At 53.3% G+C, this 18,847-nt stretch overlaps 6 protein-coding genes across 6 annotated transcripts; 4 read left to right on the top strand and 2 right to left on the bottom strand.

The window, feature by feature from the left end:
- Positions 1-1,655: 1,655 nt before the first annotated feature.
- amyS (Alpha-amylase) lies at positions 1,656-3,453 on the top strand (the record flags this gene model as incomplete). The annotated part of the gene is made up of 6 exons (XM_037317565.1): positions 1,656-1,807; positions 1,863-1,910; positions 1,961-2,368; positions 2,425-2,806; positions 2,855-3,369; positions 3,429-3,453. 6 exons carry the CDS (start codon positions 1,656-1,658, stop codon positions 3,451-3,453), a joined length of 1,530 nt encoding a protein of 509 aa, XP_037184157.1.
- A 1,303-nt stretch (positions 3,454-4,756) lies between these two features.
- Positions 4,757-6,384, top strand: CGCA056_v002305 (putative aldehyde dehydrogenase-like protein; the record flags this gene model as incomplete). The annotated part of the gene is made up of 3 exons (XM_037317564.1): positions 4,757-4,884; positions 4,945-5,144; positions 5,204-6,384. The coding sequence occupies 3 exons, from the start codon at positions 4,757-4,759 to the stop codon at positions 6,382-6,384; spliced, it is 1,509 nt and encodes a 502-aa protein (XP_037184160.1).
- A 232-nt stretch (positions 6,385-6,616) lies between these two features.
- Positions 6,617-9,422, bottom strand: CGCA056_v002304 (uncharacterized protein; the record flags this gene model as incomplete). Its single annotated transcript, XM_037317563.1, has 2 exons — positions 6,617-8,974; positions 9,036-9,422. 2 exons carry the CDS (start codon positions 9,420-9,422, stop codon positions 6,617-6,619), a joined length of 2,745 nt encoding a protein of 914 aa, XP_037184159.1.
- A 1,186-nt stretch (positions 9,423-10,608) lies between these two features.
- HGT1-4 (High-affinity glucose transporter) lies at positions 10,609-12,181 on the top strand (the record flags this gene model as incomplete). Its single annotated transcript, XM_037317562.1, has 3 exons — positions 10,609-11,107; positions 11,164-11,467; positions 11,530-12,181. The coding sequence occupies 3 exons, from the start codon at positions 10,609-10,611 to the stop codon at positions 12,179-12,181; spliced, it is 1,455 nt and encodes a 484-aa protein (XP_037184161.1).
- A 97-nt stretch (positions 12,182-12,278) lies between these two features.
- On the bottom strand, positions 12,279-13,179 carry CGCA056_v002302 (uncharacterized protein; the record flags this gene model as incomplete). The annotated part of the gene is made up of 2 exons (XM_037317561.1): positions 12,279-12,754; positions 12,807-13,179. 2 exons carry the CDS (start codon positions 13,177-13,179, stop codon positions 12,279-12,281), a joined length of 849 nt encoding a protein of 282 aa, XP_037182844.1.
- A 4,010-nt stretch (positions 13,180-17,189) lies between these two features.
- On the top strand, positions 17,190-18,235 carry CGCA056_v002301 (putative MFS-type transporter; the record flags this gene model as incomplete). The annotated part of the gene is made up of 5 exons (XM_037317560.1): positions 17,190-17,324; positions 17,382-17,479; positions 17,535-17,882; positions 17,945-18,088; positions 18,148-18,235. 5 exons carry the CDS (start codon positions 17,190-17,192, stop codon positions 18,233-18,235), a joined length of 813 nt encoding a protein of 270 aa, XP_037184162.1.
- Positions 18,236-18,847: the final 612 nt, after the last annotated feature.

The raw sequence follows: 18,847 nt of genomic DNA, 5'->3' as shown, positions 1-18,847 counted from the left end.
TGGGCGGGGAAAATCAATTCGCATGTTGGAGCCCCCGCCAGTGTAATTCCGCTGGTGACTATTTTCTGTGACGACGATCTGGGGCGCGCTCGAGACGCGACATAATGGTTGCTTCCCATGCTGTGAAATGATTGAGGGCCGGAGATAGGTCGCGCATGGTCTCTGAATCAAGCAAACGAGTGACATCTGGATCCCAGCCCGATGAAAAGTTTTGGTGGCTGCTGAAGTTCACCCTGAAGTATTGGGTGGTCCTGAAGAAGCTATTTGCGGCAGGTGACTATCGTGTTAACGAGAGCTTCCCTATGCCCAAACGGGGTTCATTTGGTTCACATTAAGAATGAGTTATCTGTGAAAGATAGAAAGTGTAGTTTGGGAGCCACTGGAGTTTGATGCGTTCTTTTGAAGATTGGGGTCTGTCTCCAGCTTGTAATGAGTGAGAGTCTGGCACATCAGTGAATCTCATCCTTATTAATCTACATGCGCATCTAATACCGTGCATCTAAAAACTTTTAACCAACCAGCCTGTATAAGGGAACGAAGGTCAGGGCCGATGGTTGATTTCCAGGCTCCATTTTCAGGGTTACCACGTGTGAAATCCAATACAGGTCCCGCTCTAGTATCCCTGGTAACATCAATAGACTTGGATCCGATGATATGTATGAATCAATGTTAACCTTACAGAGAAAAGAGAAGTTTCGCATCCTTGGCTGCGACAGAGTATTAATCAAAGCCCGACAAAGCCCGAGTCCGGGCGAGCCTGGTTCAAGTGAACTAGAGGTGTAATAATGGCCGCTCATAAGGATTATTTGGAGTGTAAAATGTTAGAGTGACGAAAGTGAGAGCACTTTTGAAGCGAGATATCACGTGATTGTACTCGACTGCGGTACTAGATAGGCTGAGAGAGCTTTCGGAGTTTGCCCGCGAGAACATGTAGTCACCGAGGCTGACCGAAGGCCGCCCCGGTGTGCAGTCAGCAGACCGATGGCTTCGGTCTAAGACGGTGTCACGGTCTGAGACGGTCTAGACCTACCAAAGCGCCCGGCTACTGCCCCGTTATCAAGCTATCTGCGGCATGACGTCAATGTTCCCTGTCAACCTGCCAAATTCAAGGCATCAGAAAGGCTGGATTGCGCGCTGTTTCGGTGCCAGTCCCAACAGATTGGAGGTTGCTGGTTGGCACGGCACGGAACCCTGTTAGCGTCGCGCCATTTCCATGTTCCAGGAGCGTTCTGCGGTTTCTGTGTCGTAGATACGCATGTGCTTCTCACCCGAGCCGCCATCGCGCCAGCGCCGGAATGCCAGCCCGGGGCAATTTGATTTGCTCGTTCTTTGCTTGTCACCACGTCAACATGCAGTGTGAAAGAACATAGGGAAACAGACACGACGCGACGCCTCGTAAGACTTTCGTAGCTAGGAGGAAAGGACGTGCGTTTCGTTTCTAGCGGTCGTCCATGTCAATGCCCTTTCCCTGCAGCGGTGAAAGAAGCTTTATCTAGGAAAGCGCCTCCTTCTCTCGAGCGCCATGTTCCAACCTGCTCTCCCCTCCTTCAACCCCTCTGGACCTCTTGTGTAATCGACACGGTTTACCCCTCACCGCCTCGCCGACCCCTCATCAGCTCTCAACATCGTCGCCCACGACGCCGAACATCGCCAAGATGGGAGAACAAGAACCGACGCCCGAGAACCACACGATGATGCAGGGCTTTGAGTGGTATGTCCCTGCTGACCAGAAGCACTGGGTGCGACTGGAGAAGCACGTACCGCAGCTCAAAGCCTGGGGCGTCGACAACATCTGGATCCCGCCAGCGTAGGCCTCCAATCGATTGCGCGATCGAGCGATCATTAGCTTACGTTGAATGCAGATGCAAGGGCTCATCGAAGACCGGAAACGGTTATGATATCTACGATCTGTACGTCGCGCTCAATTGAGGCAATTGGACCGCAACGCTGACCAGCAAAGGTACGACCTGGGCGAGTTCGACCAGAAGGGATCCGTCGCAACGAAATGGGGTACCAAGGAGGAGCTCCTGAAGCTCGCGCACACAGCCAAGGACAATGGCGTCGGCATTTACTGGGACGCTGTCCTGAACCACAAGTTCGCAGCCGACCGCAAGGAGAAGTGCCTCGCTCAGGAGGTGGACCAGGAGGACCGCACCAAGTTCGTCAGCGACAAGTACGAGATCGACGCCTGGGTCGGCTACGACTTCCCCGGTCGCAAGGGCAAGTACAGTGACATGAAGTATCACTGGTACCACTTCAGCGGCGTCGACTACAACGCGAAGAATGAGAAGACAGCCATCTACAAGATTATGGGTGACAAGGGTGACCAGCAGTGGGCTGAGTCCGTCGACGATGAGAAGGGCAACTAGTAAGGGCAAACGTCGCTGCCATCAATTACCCCAAAAGCTGACTGAAGTTTCCTAGCGACTTCCTTATGGGTTCAGATCTCGACTACGACCATCCCGAGGTCGTCAAAGACGTCCTCAACTGGGGCAAATGGTTGGCGAAGGAGGTGCCCCTGAAGGGTATCAGATTCGACGCAATCAAGCACTATAGTGAGGACTTCTTGCGCCAATTCATCACAGAACTGGACAAGGAGTACGGTGAGGGATGGTTCTTTGTCGGCGAGTTCTGGAAAGATAGCCTTGACGACATGAGTGAGTATCTGGCTCGTATGGGCCGTCGGTTCACCCTTTTCGACGCGCCCTTGGTATACAACTTCAGCGAGATCAGCAAGGGCAACGGAGCGGATATGAGGAAGGTGTTTGACGATACATTGGTGCAGAAGGAACCCATCAACGCCGTGGTAAGTTTATCTCCAGCCGATTCTGGTGGCATCATCTGACAGAAGTAGACCCTCGTCATGAACCACGACACCCAACCTTACCAAGCCCTCGAAGCACCCATCGAGGGCTGGTTCAAGCCGATTGCGTATGCCCTTATTCTCCTCCGCACCTCCGGCTACCCTTGCGTCTGGTACGGAGACGTCTATGGCATCAAGGGAGAGCATCCATTCCCGCCATCATGTGGCGGCGCTCTGCCAAAGCTTATTCTTGCCAGAAAGCTATACGCCTATGGTGAACAGGCCGACTACTTTGACTACGCCACGTGTCTCGGCTGGGTCAAGTACGGAACCTGGGACCGTCCCTATGGCTGCGCGGTTGTTGTCAGCAATGCCGGGCCCGGCTCCAAGCGGATGCACGTCGGCGAGATGCACGCTGGAGAGGTTTGGACCGATGTCCTCGGATGGAACGACCGTGAGGTCACCATTGGCGATGATGGCTTCGGCGAGTTCGTATGCTCTGGCACTTCAGTGAGCATCTTCGTCAACAAGCATGCAGATGGCAGAGACAAGTTTAAGAAGGAATTGTGAGTACCGTCACCCCTTCCCTTGGCCTATGGATAGGTACCTAACTAACGTCTGATAGCGACTCCAACATATACGAGGAATAAGTTATCAGTGAATCATGAAGAGGCTTGAAAATCCTCAACGGTTCTTGTTTCCCCTTTGGCTAGGTCCTACTGGATAAGGCCTGCATCGTGTGGTTTGATGAGCTAGTACCTAATGGGGACATGGTCGGCAGTCATAGAGCATCCTAGATATCCGTATTATTATGGAATAAGTCTAATTGTAAAACTTGGTTCCACGGGAATACCAAAGCCGCCTTTTAAATCGACGCGTGTCCACTTGGGTGATTATCAATCGGAACACTGAAGCGTGAGCTCGGCAGAGGTCATGCCCCGCCATTTTCCACATGAGGGGCTGGAATGGGACGGACCAGCCGGTCTCGCCCGTGCGATTGAGCATTTCAAGAGCTCCACCTTGGTCACCTTGGTGTATTTTCTCCACTTGGAGAAGCGAAGCGGATTGACGGCTAAGTAGCTGTATATGGCTAGAATCCAGCATGCTCTGCAGTACCTCTACCGCCTGGCCGTTCCTAGTCTGACAATTGAAGCTGCATATCACCCTGCCTAAACTTGCCGGGCCGGGCAAGTGTATCCTTGAAGTGACATTCGCATTCACATTCTGGAAGTGGATAACTGCATTCGCATTGTCCTTCTGGATATGGGGAATTATGCTCGAGTCTTTCTCGGTTAAGAATGGAAGATACGTGAAGAGCACGAGTCGTGTTAACGACTCAGCCGTGAGTAAGAGAAGCTTCCCTCTGCCCAGGTGGGGTCTATCCTTCTTCTTAACACCGATATCATCTCGCCCGTTCGCCGATGAATCACAGACTTCCATCAGTCCGAGGGTTGATTGTCCACTTGCTAGATATGGCCAATGTGCGAGATATCCATACCTAGACCCGATTCCACCCGGGCCGGTGGACAAAACCTCAGACAAGAAGGGTGCACCCAGCGATCCCCGCATCGTGACGCTTAGCTTATCGCCGATTTGTGCCCCGGGCCCCCACGTCATTGACCCCGCCGGCGGCCGTGGGCCGCAGCTATCAGGTGCGGAGAAGCCATCCGGCCGGTATGCCCACCCGGTGTGTGGTGTTTCATAGGCTTCCTGAATTTCCTCTTTGTCATCGCAACCGAGCAGACTGGGTTATTCAGTGACCGTTGAGCCTTCATAAACCCCTCACTGCGCGCTCGACTTTTCATCCAGTCTTGGGAGTTATTAGTCATCTTCTCTTTTCTTCACTTCAAACCGTGATACCCCTTTCTCAGCGCTGCGACCTCTTATCAAACTACCCCGCAGAGCAGCAAAACCAATCCCACTTTACGACATCTACTGAGCACAACCGTCAACATGGCCGACCTCTCTGTTCAGCTTCAAGCCCCGAACGGTGTCAAGTGGACGCAGCCGACCGGTCTTTTCATCAACAACGAGTTTGTCAAGTCTTCTACCGGCGAGACCATCGACACGATAGACCCCGCGTAAGCTTCACCTCCTCATTCCTCGAGATACGAAAAAAAAATATCTGACACATGCTGCAGAACCGAAGAGAAGATTGCCGCCGTTCAGGCCGCATCAGCTGATGATGTCGACAAGGCCGTGAAGGCTGCCTATGCCGCGCTGAGGCACGAGTCCTGGAAGGGCATCTCGGCGACGGACCGCGGAACGCTCATGTACAAGTTCGCCGATCTCATCGAGCAGAATAAGGAGGTTCTCGCCGCCATTGACGCGTGGGACAACGGTAAGCACAGGGCACCGACAACTTGTAGCTGATGAATGAAGAAACTGAGTACCCCGCAGGCAAGACGTACGCAGACGCCCTCGACGGCGACCTGTCAGAGTGCGTCACCGTCATCCGCTACTACGCCGGCTGGGCCGACAAGACCTTCGGTCAGACCATCAACACGACTCCCGCCAAGTTCGCCTACACGATCCGCCAGCCCATCGGCGTCGTCGCCCAGGTCATCCCGTGGAACTACCCCCTCGCCATGGCTACCTGGAAGCTCGGCCCCGCCCTCGCCTGCGGTAACACTGTGGTCCTCAAGGCCGCCGAGCAAACCCCCCTTAGCATCCTGTTCCTGGGCACCCTGATCAAAGAGGCCGGCTTCCCTCCCGGCGTCGTCAACTTCGTCAACGGCCTCGGCCGCGTCGCCGGCAGCGCGCTGGTAGGCCACCCGCTCGTCGACAAGGTCGCCTTCACCGGCAGCACGGCGACCGCGCGCGCCATCATGGGCGAGGCCGCCAAGTCGCTGAAGAACATCACCCTCGAAACCGGCGGCAAGTCGCCGCTGCTGGTATTCGACGACGCGGACATCGAGCAGGCCGTGCGGTGGTCGCACATGGGCATCATGTCGAACCAGGGCCAGATTTGCACGGCCACGTCGCGCATCATCGTGCAGGCGTCCATCTACGACGATTTCATCAAGCGCTTCGTCGAGACGCTCAAGGCCGTCAGCAAGGTCGGCAGCCAGTGGGACAAGGACACCTACCAGGGCCCGCAGGTGAGCAAGGTGCAGTACGAGAAGGTGCTGGAGTACATCGACATCGGCAAGGCGGAGGGCGCGAATCTCGCGGCGGGCGGCACGCCGCTGAGCATCGGGGGCAAGGGCAAGGGCTTCTTCGTGGCGCCGACGGTGTTTACGAACGTGACGACCAAGATGCGCGTGTGGGGCGAGGAGATCTTCGGCCCTGTGGTGGTGATTGCAAGCTTCAAGGACGAGGAGGATGCGGTTGGCTTGGCGAACAGCACGCAGTACGGCCTGGGCGCGGCGGTGTTCACGCAAAATGTTGAGCGCGCGCACCGCGTGGCGTCGGACATTGAGGCGGGCATGGTGTGGATTAACAGTACCCAGGACAGCGATCCCCGCGTGCCGTTTGGTGGTGTGAAGCAGAGCGGTATTGGCAGGGAACTGGGCGAGGCAGGGTTGGAGGCGTACTCTCAGATCAAGTCTGTTCACGTTAACATGGGTACGAAGCTGTAAAGGGGCTTGAGATGGGTGTTTGGATTTTGATACTTAATGAAGGAAATTGAAAGTTACGTCAACCGGAGTGAGTGGCAAAGTTGCTGGTGCTGATGTGTTAAGGGAGACGATCATGTGTCAACGCTTTAGGTATGCATTAGGCTCACTTCCGTGACACATCGCCGCGCCATCCACAAGATAGATAATTGACCCGAGCGGCGATGAAGGTTTGATTCCTCACTGATCTCGTCGTCTATGGGGATAGCATTAGGTCGTAATGCCCGGGAAGCAGCTGCACCCTCTTTCCACCCGCCTTTCTCGACCCATCGGTCCCCTGCCTAGTGATCTCCACCTCACTCTCATCTCTCGGCAGCAGCAGTGTAGCCTTCGTGCTCGTCGGAACAGTCACCTTCATCCGCACATCGTCGCCCTCACGCTTAAATGTGACCTCAATCATGCCATACGGGCACTCAAACGTGCCTTCGACCAAGTTGAACTCCGACCTGAGCGGCGGCTTCACAGTCCACGTCCTGTACGCGTCATTCTCGACCTTGACTCCCAGAACAGCTTCATAGAACCACTCGTAGATCGTGCCGAGCATGTCGTGGCACTTGCTGCGGCACGCGTCCTGCCAAAACTCGTTAAGTGTCGTCTCGCCACGTCTCAGGAAGCGCATGTACGAGGGGTGCTCCTCCTGGCGGGCCATCGCCATGACGATGTCGGGCCTGTCGACGTCCGTGAAGGTGTTCCACAGCCACTTGAGGCCGATCTCGCCGGCGCGGATTCTGCAGTCCGAGACGTCGTCTACGAAGGCCTTCTGGACGTCTGCAATGTGCCCCTCAGGGACGAGACCGAATTGGAGCGCCATTGCTTGGGCAATCATGGTGCGGTCGTGGGTGTTTGGTTTGTCGAGGGAGGTGTAGAAGGCGTAAGGATGCTCCTTCTTGTCGGCGATGAGGAGGTGTCGGTTGTACACGTTGTAAATCCTGTCAGCCCATTCCCTAAATCGCTTCTCGTCTTCGGCGTAACCCAATTCTCGGGCCATCAACTCAACGTTGCGGAGACACCGGTAGTAAATCGCGGTCTCGATGTTAGCTTGATGATTTCCAAACGCAATATCTCGGCCCCAATCGCCCAAACCGTGCTCAATCAGCCCCCCTTGACGCTCCTTCGTATGCAGATACTCCATGTACCGAACACAAGGTTGATAAATCTTCTGGACCATGTGTGTAGATCCGTAGTACTTCTTGAGGATCTCAGGGATCAGGGCAATGGCACCTCCCCAGGTAATGGTGTCATGAAGCGGGCCGCACATGTATCTTATTTCAGGGGCCATCGTGGGCACCAGACCGTTGTACTCCTGCGTATCGAAGATGTCGTCGAGGATCTTGGAGTGGAGGGCTTCAATGTCGCGGATGTACTGCGTCGCTGGCGCGAGGAGATGCGTCACCTCGAGCCATCCAAACTTCTCAATCTGCGGGCAGTCGGTGTGGTAGCTGAAGAGGTTGCTGATAAAGGACCAGTAGCACATGTTGATCAGCGCGTTGGCGTCTTCGACGTCCGTCTTCATGGTACCGAGACGGCGGGCTGCGGAGGAGACATGACGGCCGACGACGGAGTGGAGGACGGGAAGCCCCTCGCCCTCGCTCAGTGACACACCTTCGACCTGGATGTAGCGAGCACTCGTAAAGCTGAAGTCGGGCTCCCAGACCTCGATGGCTCCGGTACCAGCCAGTGTGATTTTCGAGTAGACTTTAGTCTCAAACTCTTTGAACAAAGGGTCGGGCATCAACACCCTTCCAGCCTCATCAACGCTCTCGGAGTACCGCACGATCACCTCAGCCCCCGCCGGTCCGCTGACTTCGATACGGACCATGGTTGAGGCGTTCTGGCCCAGGTCAAACGCCACAACACCACGCTCCAAACTCTTCTTCGAGACCGGTCCGAATGTCTCGTGCAGCGTGACCGGCGGCTGGCTCTGGTACTTGAGCTTTCCTCTCGGCCCAGTCACAGGCGTCGCCGGCTTCCACTCCGCGTCATCGAAGGCCGGCGCGTCCCAACCGGTTGGATAACTCCTGAAATCCTTATTCTCCGAGGCATAGATATTCGCCAGCGTGGTCGCGCTCTTTCTCGTCTTCCAGTCGGGGCCGGTGATGATAGTCTCCCTGCTACCATCCTCATAGAAGAGGTGCAGCTCCGCGAAGAAGCAGAGCTCGTTGCCGTACCGGACATAGGTGTTGTCCTCATACATTGGCCAGAAGAAGCGGTCTCCCTGGTCGCCTGCGTAGAACCCGTTACCGACATGAGCGCCCAGCACGTTTTCTCCTTCGTTGAGAAAGCTGCTCAAGTCATAGGCGACGAACTGGACTGTGCGGTGGTAGTTCGTCCAGCCTGGGTCCAGGACGTGGTCTGAGGCCGGGTTGCCGTTGCAGGAGAGGTTGAAGTGGCCCAGGCCTGAGGCGAAGGCGACGGCTCGTGTGGGTTTGCGGTCGAGGCGGAGGGACTTGCGGAGGTAGAAGGGCTTGTCGCTGCTGTCGCCGATCCAGACGCCCTTCCAACGGTTAGGCTCGTCTTCGAACCAGGCGCGGAAGATTAGACTCGTATGGGGCATCTGCGAACGAGTGAAATGTCAGTGTACAAGTTCATTGTAGTCGTTGTTGGGCTGAGCATACGTAGGTCTGGTTCATGCTGTAGGGAGGCAGAAGTCTGCTCGATCTAGGGTACGCGGTAAAGAATTCATTGAGGCCACTAGATGAGGGCTGGCCATCCTGATCCCAGACGGTAACCTTCCAGTAGTGGAAGCTCGCCGACTTGAAGCCGCCGTCTGGCTTGCAGAGAATGTTTCGCTGGGCATTGCTCTCAACCTTGCCAGAATCCCACAGAACGTCTGAATGCGAGGATTGATCAAGCGCTTGTTGGCTCAGGGCGACGACCACCCGGTACGCTGTTTGCGAAGCATGCTCGACGTCGGAATGAAGAGTCCAGTGGAATCGGATCTCGTCTGCGTCAATGCCCAGGGTCTCATGAAAAGCATGGATCCCGCAACGCGTTACTTCCATGATGAATGACCAGGGTGTTGTAGGCTAGGGCGATATGTTGCCGTCAATAACGAGCTGGGCAAGCGAGACAGTTCACGGCCGTCCCAGCGGCTCAAGTATTGGTCCTCGGCCTAGTACGTGTACGGTTTGTACGAAAGTCTCGCAATGTTTCGGACAAGTTCCGCACACAAACAATTCACGATATGTAAAAAGAGCAAGGCCAGACGAGGGCTTCAAGTCATCAATGTCCCGAGAGGACCGAGTTTCGGTGCTTTGTTATCTCGAAAAGGTGGCTCTGGCGGGGGCTGAAACATAACACTACCGTTGTTGGTTCCCCATTCACCTGGGTCGCATTGCGCCGAGAGTGGACAAGGTCTTGGGAGAGCCGGTGGGCTGGATTATCGCAGTTCGGTACTTGGAGGCTGCACTTTGAGTCCGCTATCTGGCCGAGCACAGTTGCCGGGTGGGGTTTGTGAGGGTGTCATCGAATGGGAGGCGGGATTCTCGCCGCGTTGTTGACAGGTTTGGTCCTAGCGTATTGTTTGGCGGAGATCCCGGGGTGAGACCGGGTTATCCGGGGCCGTCACCACCATATATTCAATGTACTCAGCTCGTCGGGTCTTCGCGATTGAAGCGTCCCTCTTTCGAGCTTGTGAATTCCAATGCAATGGCAGTTGAACCAAACCAACAAGACTGTTCCGGACATTTGAGAATGTCCTCTACCCGTTCTAGAAACCCCACCGTCCCGGACTCGGCCCCTCGTAAACTCCACATACCGCTGCACAGGACCGGAAGAGCTTACAGAATGAGTCCAATACGAAAAGTTCTAGTATTCGTACTATAGTCCCGGTAGGAATTGGTAGTAGCATCCAGTTCGGTAATGTCGGGGTAAAGATACAGCTTAGTATGGGGTGGTTGTGGGGGAGGTTTGCCCCCAGATTCTGGAGTTTGTAAGATCAGGGGAGGATCGGCCGAGTACAAGAAGAGAGCCCCACCTGATGGGATGACACCTTGATCTGGGCTTGTACACGGGCGAAGAGTCTATTCGTCTCTACCGCTAGTGCAACTTTCTGAAAATCCTTTATCCTTTATCCTTTGGGACTGTATTTGAACCCTCGTCTGATCGCGAGACTTTCAAGGCTTCTTCTGCAGTTCATCTTATCCCAACATTGTCAAGCCGACTCCTGGTATCCCTACTGCGAACACCATGGGGCGTCTTACCACTGTATTCTCGGCCGTCTTCTTGGCCATAGGAGGTTTCCTTTTTGGCTATGATTCCGGTATCATCACATCCACGATCGCGCTTGACACGTTCAAGGAGTACTTCAGCGACCCGTCAGATACCGTCACGGGCGGCATCGTGTCGGCCTTCCAAGGAGGCGCGATTCTCGGCACCATCATAAACATGATGTTCGCAAACTGGATGGGTCGTCGAAACACCATCTTCGTCGGTTCCGTGGTGTCGTGCATCGGCTCCGCGCTGCAGGCAGGCTCCGTGAACATGACGATGCTCATCATCGGCCGCTTCCTGGGAGGCGCAGCCGTGGGACAGCTCACCTCGACGATTCCGATGTACGCCTCTGAGTTGTCTGAGGCGAGGTACCGTGGTGTCCTCTCCGGACTGCTGCAGTGGATGTTGAGTTGGGGTTTCTTCGTCGCTCAGTGGCTGGGATACGGTTGTTCCTTCAACCACACCGCGTTCTCTTGTCAGTAACCGTTCAGACCCCAACGCGTCTGAGGAATCCTGCTAATTGCTCAACAGGGAGATTCCCCCTTGCTTTCCAATGCGTTCCCGGTATCATCCTCATTTCCGGCGTATACTTCTTGCAAGAATCGCCTCGATGGCTCATGGAGAGAGATCGCCACGAAGAAGCCCGCGCATCCCTGAACAAACTCCGAAGTGGCCTTGACGAAGCGACAATCGAACTTGAGTTCCGCGAGATCCGCGACGTCATTCTTGCTGATAGAGCTGTCGGCGATGTCTCGTGGAAGTCCATCATCACCAAGCCGTCATGGCGCAAGCGTCTTCTCTTGGGCTGTGGGATTCAAGCTTTTGGTCCCCTCAGGTATGAAAATCCCTTTGAGGAGCTAATCTCTGTAGGTCGACATGTGCTAACACGAACCGTAGTGGAATCAACGTCATCAACTACTACGGTCCCCGCATCTACGAGATCCTCGGCATCGAAACTCAGGAATCCTTGATGGTCATCGGCATCAGCGGTGCCCTTTCGATCGTTTACTGCACCATCGGCCTGTGGCTCCTCGACCGCGTCGGCAGAGTCAAGCCACTGATCGTCTCCGCCGCCGGTCTTGGAGCATCTCTGCTAGTTAACGCAGTGCAAGCCCAATACATCAACGAAAACAACGCGAACCAGCTCCGCAGCATGGTCGCCATGAACTTCGTCTTCAACATGTTCTACACACCGCTTGGTATCATCAGCTGGGTCTACCCGGCCGAAATCTTCCCCGTCGAGGTCAGAGCGCTCGGAAACGCCATCACGACCTTCACCAACTGGACTGTCAACCTCGTCTTCGCCCAGTTCTCGCCGCAGGCCCTGACCTCCATCGGCTTCAGATACTTTTACGTGTTCTTCGTCTTCAACCTGATTGCCATGCTGTGCTACATCTTCTTCTTCCCCGAGACAAAGGGTAGGACTCTGGAGCAGATGGATGAGCTGTTCGGTGACCAGCTTGTGCCCCACGCCATGCAGGATTCGGAGGGCGCTGCTGCTGCTGTGTCCAAGGACGAGAAGTTGGTGGAGCAGCTAGATCGTGTTTGAGCTGCATCTTGGCATGTTCACAACGGAAAGATACAAAGAATCATGTGTACTCGTGACTAGGTTCAGGAACAAAACAGCTTCAATAATAATAACTCCGTCATTGTGCCGATCGCGGTGCATTCCAGTACTGCATACCCCCAAATGAAATGTCAGAATTCTTCATCATCATCCCGAGCCTCCATCTTCCGAGGCCCGGCCAGAAGTTCGCCTCTTTAGCATCCTCTTCCTGTCTCATATCAAACCAGCCAAACTCCGACTTTGAGCTTGAAATCGTTGGAAAGAACTTGCACCATCGGTCGGTACCGACGAGCTCCCCTTGGCCGCCGTTCCCCTCAGGCAAAGGAGGCTGTACGAGGGTCAAGTCCACTCCGAGAAACTTGACCAGCGATGTCGTCAGCGGGAAGCTGGGCAAGTAGTTGACCGGCTTGTACACAGTACGGAAGAAAGGCTTCTTGTCAGCCACTGTCTCCGCAACGTCGCCCGTGGTATCGTGTGGGAAGATCTTGATCTCTGTGGCACCGCCAGCTAGTTCATTGAACTCAAAACGAGCAAGATGCTTTGGGATGCTCCAATCTATACCCGCTTAGTATCCACAACCTGTCAACTAGCAAAAGAAAGATCTCACCTTTGCGACCATTCCAGCATGTCGTCTTCTGTGACACATAGATGCGAGTGATTCGCATATTCCGCTTCTCCGTCCGTTTGCCATTCTCCTCGACTGGGTAAGAGTACACTCCAGTTGATAGGATGAACTCATCGTAAGGCCCCACGGGGCTGGATGCGTACCGGTGGATCTGGATGGTGCCGATCCCTCCCTGTGGTGATCCTGAGACCGAAGCGCGCGCGAAAGAGGATTGAGCCTCATGTGGGGAAAACGCAATGTCAGTCGGAAGCTTCTTTGCCTGTGCCGACGGAATCCAGAACATGAAGAAGTAGGATGTTCCTTTCAAGTCCCAAGGGGGAGGAACGTGTTTGATAGGCTCATTCATCTCATCCATGGTAGGGGAAGTGCCCGAAGTAAATCAGACGGTCGCCTTTCCGGTACTCTCTCCTTGGAAATTGATCAGCAGCCACCGGAATCAACTTCGAAAAGCATGGAGATACTGACGTTGCGAAGGAGGTAGAGGCACAAGAGGACACCAGGCTGTGAAACGAGCATTAAATAAGGGCGGTTTCGCTCAAGTTTGACGCAGAGACACTTCTCAGCCATGGCGTTCTTTAAAATGTGGCGTCCAGTGACATTGAAGAAATGAAAGACATTGGCTTGGCCCAGTAGGCTGTAGGCTAACACACTCAGTTTATGATGTTTTTGGCAGCTGGGCGTGCAGACTCCTCAGCGGGGCTGACCACCACCACAATCACCGCTCTACGTAACCCAATGAAGTCCGAAGCTCTTCAAAAATTTCAATGTCATAAGCTAAGCCTGGATTGGGTCTGAGTTTGGTCGGCTTCAACCTGTTCCGGTTGGCTCGATGAATCCATTGCTGGGAAGTCGACACAGTGATCACCACAAGCAGGCTAGGACTATTGAATACAGGACGATATCATATACTTGGCTGCTGTAAATATGAAGATCAATTTTCGGTAATCCCCAGAAGTTACACGCAATCCTGGTATAAGCTAGGAATGAATACCCACTAGGCGAGAGCTACTTCAAGGTGTGACGACGGACACTTTTACCACATCCTCTAGCTTCAGCTTCCCGAACGCAGGCCCAAGATAGAGACAGAAGGCAACATTGGATATGGCTCTCAGAAACAGTGATCTTGATATGAAGACAGATCCTTTCATCCAAGCATCCTCATCGCCCGATTCATCGGATGAAGAGTCCGGAAGTCGAAGCAGACCGTGGCTCATGTACGTAGCGGCTTCCTTGATAGCCTTTGACTTAGCTGAGCTAGGATTCAAGTTCAACTCCAGAGTGTCATCGTCCACTTCCATCACCGTTCGTTGCCGTAACCATTTTGCAACATCGTTGGCATTGCATACCGGTTGTTCCTCGTCGCCATTGGGATCCCCAGTGCCTCCTAATTCACCCTCGTTTTGTTCATCTGGAATGTAGTTTCGCAGTATGTGCTTTTCGAATTGGGAGGCCGAACGATTGTTGAATGAAACGAGAGCCACCTGATCAATTTCACCAATCCCCGGTCCGAGGTACCATCGGAGATTGAATAGTATTTCCTCCCGAGTACGAAACTGCAACACGTGTCCGAATGTTTGCTGAATTGCCGCCTGAGATGTGTCCTTAGTCTCAAGAAGGGCGTCGTATCCAGCTCTCAAAGCTGTAAGCGCAACCTGGAGGCTGAAGGGGCTGTCGAGGGCCTTTCCTTGGGAAAATTCATGGCTTGAGATGTTCGCCATCGGCGGCAACAGCATCATCCAGCCGTTACCGAATATGTTCGCTTCGATGTCTGAATGAGCAGCCTGCTCATGAGAACAGTCCAAGTGATGGTTCGCAATGAAGTGCGCGTGGCTCACATGGGAGCCACCTTCTGCAACTTTTGATGCCTCCGCGTGCTTCCTTCCCTGCCACTCAGTTGATGCATCAGCCTCGACGCCTCTCGGACCATGCTGCATCGTTTCGTCATTCAAATCGCCCGACGGCATTTCTTTCTGCGGAGCACTGATAAAGTCTCCCTCTCGTTGCGTCACATCAGGCGGTGGCACTCCACCACCATAGCTGAGGATAGTGCGAATGTTCTGCATTGATTGCCGCAGTTTATCAATCAAATCTGTGTCCCTTCGAGCCCATGATGACTCTACCACACTTTCGGCGAAGCTAGAGAATGTTGACACAACATGGTCGATCATTCGCTCGAGCTGCTCAACCTCATTTTGTCTTTCCTTCTCTGTAGCCTTTTGTCGCAGGCGAAAGGTATTCTGAGCAATGCGGTTCCTTTCACGGCGACTCTATCCAGATTAGCATTGAGACGCTTTCTATCAGGTGGAGGCCGATGCAATAAACTTACATTCAGCTGCATGCTCTTCGATGGCTCTTTCCGTGGGCGGCCTCGCCTACCTGTTTGAAGATGGTGTGCAGAGATAGCGGTCTTGTCGCTCTCCATCTCACTCATTGAGCGCATTGAATTGGAAAGGTAGTATTTCAAATTGTGCTCAGTATGGTTTTTGGACAGGCTATTCGGAGCCTGGAGTTTGACTTTCAACGTATCAACGCATCATGGTTGGTATATGTAAGATATGTCTACCGTGGTTCTTGAAATGTCAAGCTTAGGGCGTGAGCTGATGACAAATGCCTCTTACCACAGGCCGCACAGGACCGTCATATCGAAGTCAGTTTTGCGATTAGTGAACATACACTTGCAATGCCAGACCTGGGGCACGAGCGACAAAATTATATAATGAGAGCCGAGGCTCATTTGAAAGCAAAGATGCGCAGATATTTGTATTGCTTTCTTGAGTGGGCTTGTTCACAAATCAAGATATCATCTATGGGTGTAGACGTCGACGTCTGCTTGGCGGCCCCGCTATTTTACACATCTACCCTTTTTAAGGTAATTTGAGCTTTCATTCACTGTGGTGCGATTCCTCTTGACTTCAACCACTCTATCATGGTCTCTGCAATCTCCTTGGGCTTTCCAGATGGGAGGAAGTGCCCGCATTCAAAGACTTCACTCGTGAAGTCCGAGAAATAAGCGCGCAATTCTGGGTTGTCAAAGATTGCCGGAGGACAAACGGGATCCCTAGAGCCGCCCATATGCAAGAACGGTACCCGAATGTTGTCTGCATCGGCTGCGAGGCTCTTCTCCACCTCCATATGTACGTTCTTCACTAGGGTGCGGTACCACATCAAGGGCGATGTAAATCCGGCGCCCTGGAAGTTATCCCTGGCGGCACTCATAGCTGCGGGGTCATCGGCGTATGACTGCAGCTTTCTCCGTTTGTCAGCAGACAGCCAGTCGACAAGGCCATCTCGTCGGCCAAAGGTATCATTCATGGCGCTGTTTTCTCCGTGCCCAGCAGCATAGAAACTCTCAGGATGGCCGGACAACAGACTCGGTGCGTCTGAACTAGCGAGAAATTTGTAGTAGTACTTTACTGGCCATCCCAGTTGGCGTTCAAACTCTTTGGCCTCCATGTCGATGTTGATTGGCGTCCTAGCCACGTGTTCGTAATTATATGCCCCCACGACGAGAGCATTGACGCGTTCAGGGTGCCACACGTACATCCGATGTGCCATGAAAGCTCCCCAGTCATGCCCGACGGAAACGAAGTTGACGACACCCTCGAGGTCGAGTATCTCTATGATGTCGTTCGCCATAGCGCTGGAATTGAAGAACGAGACGTCCCATGGCTTAGACGTGCCAGCATACCCGAGCAAATCTGGTATCGTGAGCCGGAAGCCAGCTGCAACGAGAAGTGTAACAACTGGCGCCCATACAGACACTGAATCGGGGAATCCATGGAAGAGAACGAGAACGGGGTCGGCTGTGGAATCGTCCAAGTAAGTGATGTGTAGTAATTGTACTGCAAAGATCGCGAGTTGATCAATTGCTTCTGAATGAGAGTATCCATATTAGCTTGAAGCCCTGATAACTTTGGGTAGGTAGTTGAAGTGAGAGGTTGGGATGTTTCACTAGTTGACACGCCCTCTTTTGTATGAATCTACCATGGTGAACAAAATTCTATTCGGGTATTGATTGAATTGTCAACGTCTCCGTGTGGTGATTGAACACTTGTCCGTGTTTTGTCATTTTCTCGGCACGACCCGATAGTTTCACGCTCCCCATGAATGACTTGGTTTTGGAATAGAATAGCTACATACGCTCCATGCTGATTAGTAAATGGTTTAGAAATTATGTCGAATTATATAATTCAGTCATATGTACTCTTTTGCTTACCCAGCCACCGGGTCGACCGCTAATTGATCGAATCGAAATATGGAGCGCGACAGTTGTCCACATTCAGCCTTTCCAGTAAATTTGGCCTGCCTACCATATGAGAGAAGCCAGATGATCAGACAGCATAAGCTCCCTTCGGACTTGCAGAGATGGCAGACAACAATGAACGCAAGAATGCGACAGCAAGGCCTCATGAAAACTACATTGAATCAGTCAGCGAAACTGATGGAAAATGGCGCAAAGCTGCTGCTTCGGCCTGCATTATTCTATGGCAATTTATTCAGGTATGAACATCACCTAATCACAGCCCTCTCGTGGGCATTAGATCTGAATGTCAACAGATGATTCCCCTAGGCGCAGGCATCAACGGCGGTCTCAACATGGCTAAGCAGCTCGGCGTGTTACCCGCTTTTGCTATTTGGATTGTAGCATCCTATCCGTACGTGTTTATGTAACGGGCCATCCAAACATTGAGAGCTGACCCATAGACACAGCCTTACTCAAGGCACGTTTGTCCTCATGGGAGGACGTGTTGGTGCAATATACGGCCACAAAAAGACTGCTGCCGCCGGTGGTGTACTCTGGGTAATCTTCCATCTCATATCCGGCTTCATGCGCAGCATCATATCTTTGAGTATCATGCGTGCACTGAGTGGCATTGGGGCTGCGTTTGTCTTTCCAAATGCCGTGGCTCTCCTCACGATAACGAATCCACCTGGCAAGGCTCGCAACATTTCAGTTGGGCTGTTTGGCGCTATGGTACCAATTGGTGCTGCGGGTGGGAGCGTATTCCCCGCTCTGTTTGGCCAACTGACCCAATGGTGGTGGCTGTTTTTCTTCTTGTGAGTTTTTGACCTTCACCTCTTGCAGTGAAATCCACCCCTCTAATCAAGGGGCACAACAGAGCTCTCTTGGGAAGTGTCATTTTTGGCCTGTTCATCATGATTGTACCTGGTGAGCCCACATTGATGGATCCTGTGGGCAAGATCGACTACATTGGAGCATACCTAGGTGTGTCCGGCCTGATTCTCTTCAACTTCGTGTGGACGTGAGTAAACCTTCTCTCCCTCCCCACATCTGTATGGCATTCTCACGCTCGCGACTCAGTCAATCCGCCCTTGTGGGCTGGTCCGTCCCATACGTCTATGGACTTCTTATTGCGTCGATTCTCCATGTGGCTGGCTTTATTATCTAGGAGGTGAGATTTACAGCCGCGCCCATCATGCCAATGAATATTTGGGGGTCGCCGTCGTTTAGCATGATGATTGTGTCATCTTTTGTATCCTTCATGGGATTCGGCATGCTCATTTGGTATTTGACTGCATGGCAGGCCGAATTGAGAGGCTACACAATGCTTCTCAACGCCGCCACGTACGCTCCCTTAGCAGTGGCTGGTGCAGGGGCGGCACTTTTGAGTGCAAAGGTGGTGCGACACTTGGCTGCGCAATACATTCTGGCCATCGGTTCCACAGCGACACTCGTCTCTCTTCTCCTCGTGGCAACAATGCCAGTCCAGCAAACCTACTGGGCTCAAGCATTTCCTGCAACTCTTCTCGGGTCGCTAGGGCCTGATTTCGTGTTCACAGCGTCTCAACTCATTGCCAGTGGGACAGTCCGGCGAGATCAACAGGGCCTCGCAGGGTCTCTTATTGGAACAATTCTATCGTACGGTTTAGCAACTGGGTTGGGTTTTGCTGGCACGGTGGAGTATTACACAAACAACAATGGCAAAGAACTGGCTCGAGGGTATAGAAATGGTCTTTACCTTGGCATCGGGATGGCCGGCGTTGCCATAGTTCTGTCTCTG

This window comes from Colletotrichum aenigma (assembly GCF_013390185.1).
Source record: "Colletotrichum aenigma strain Cg56 chromosome Unknown KSG_Cg56_contig02, whole genome shotgun sequence".
Taxonomy (NCBI): Eukaryota; Fungi; Ascomycota; class Sordariomycetes; order Glomerellales; family Glomerellaceae; genus Colletotrichum; species Colletotrichum aenigma.
The sequence above is the reverse complement of the archived record's forward strand: the minus strand, read 5'-3'. Positions and strand labels throughout refer to the sequence as shown.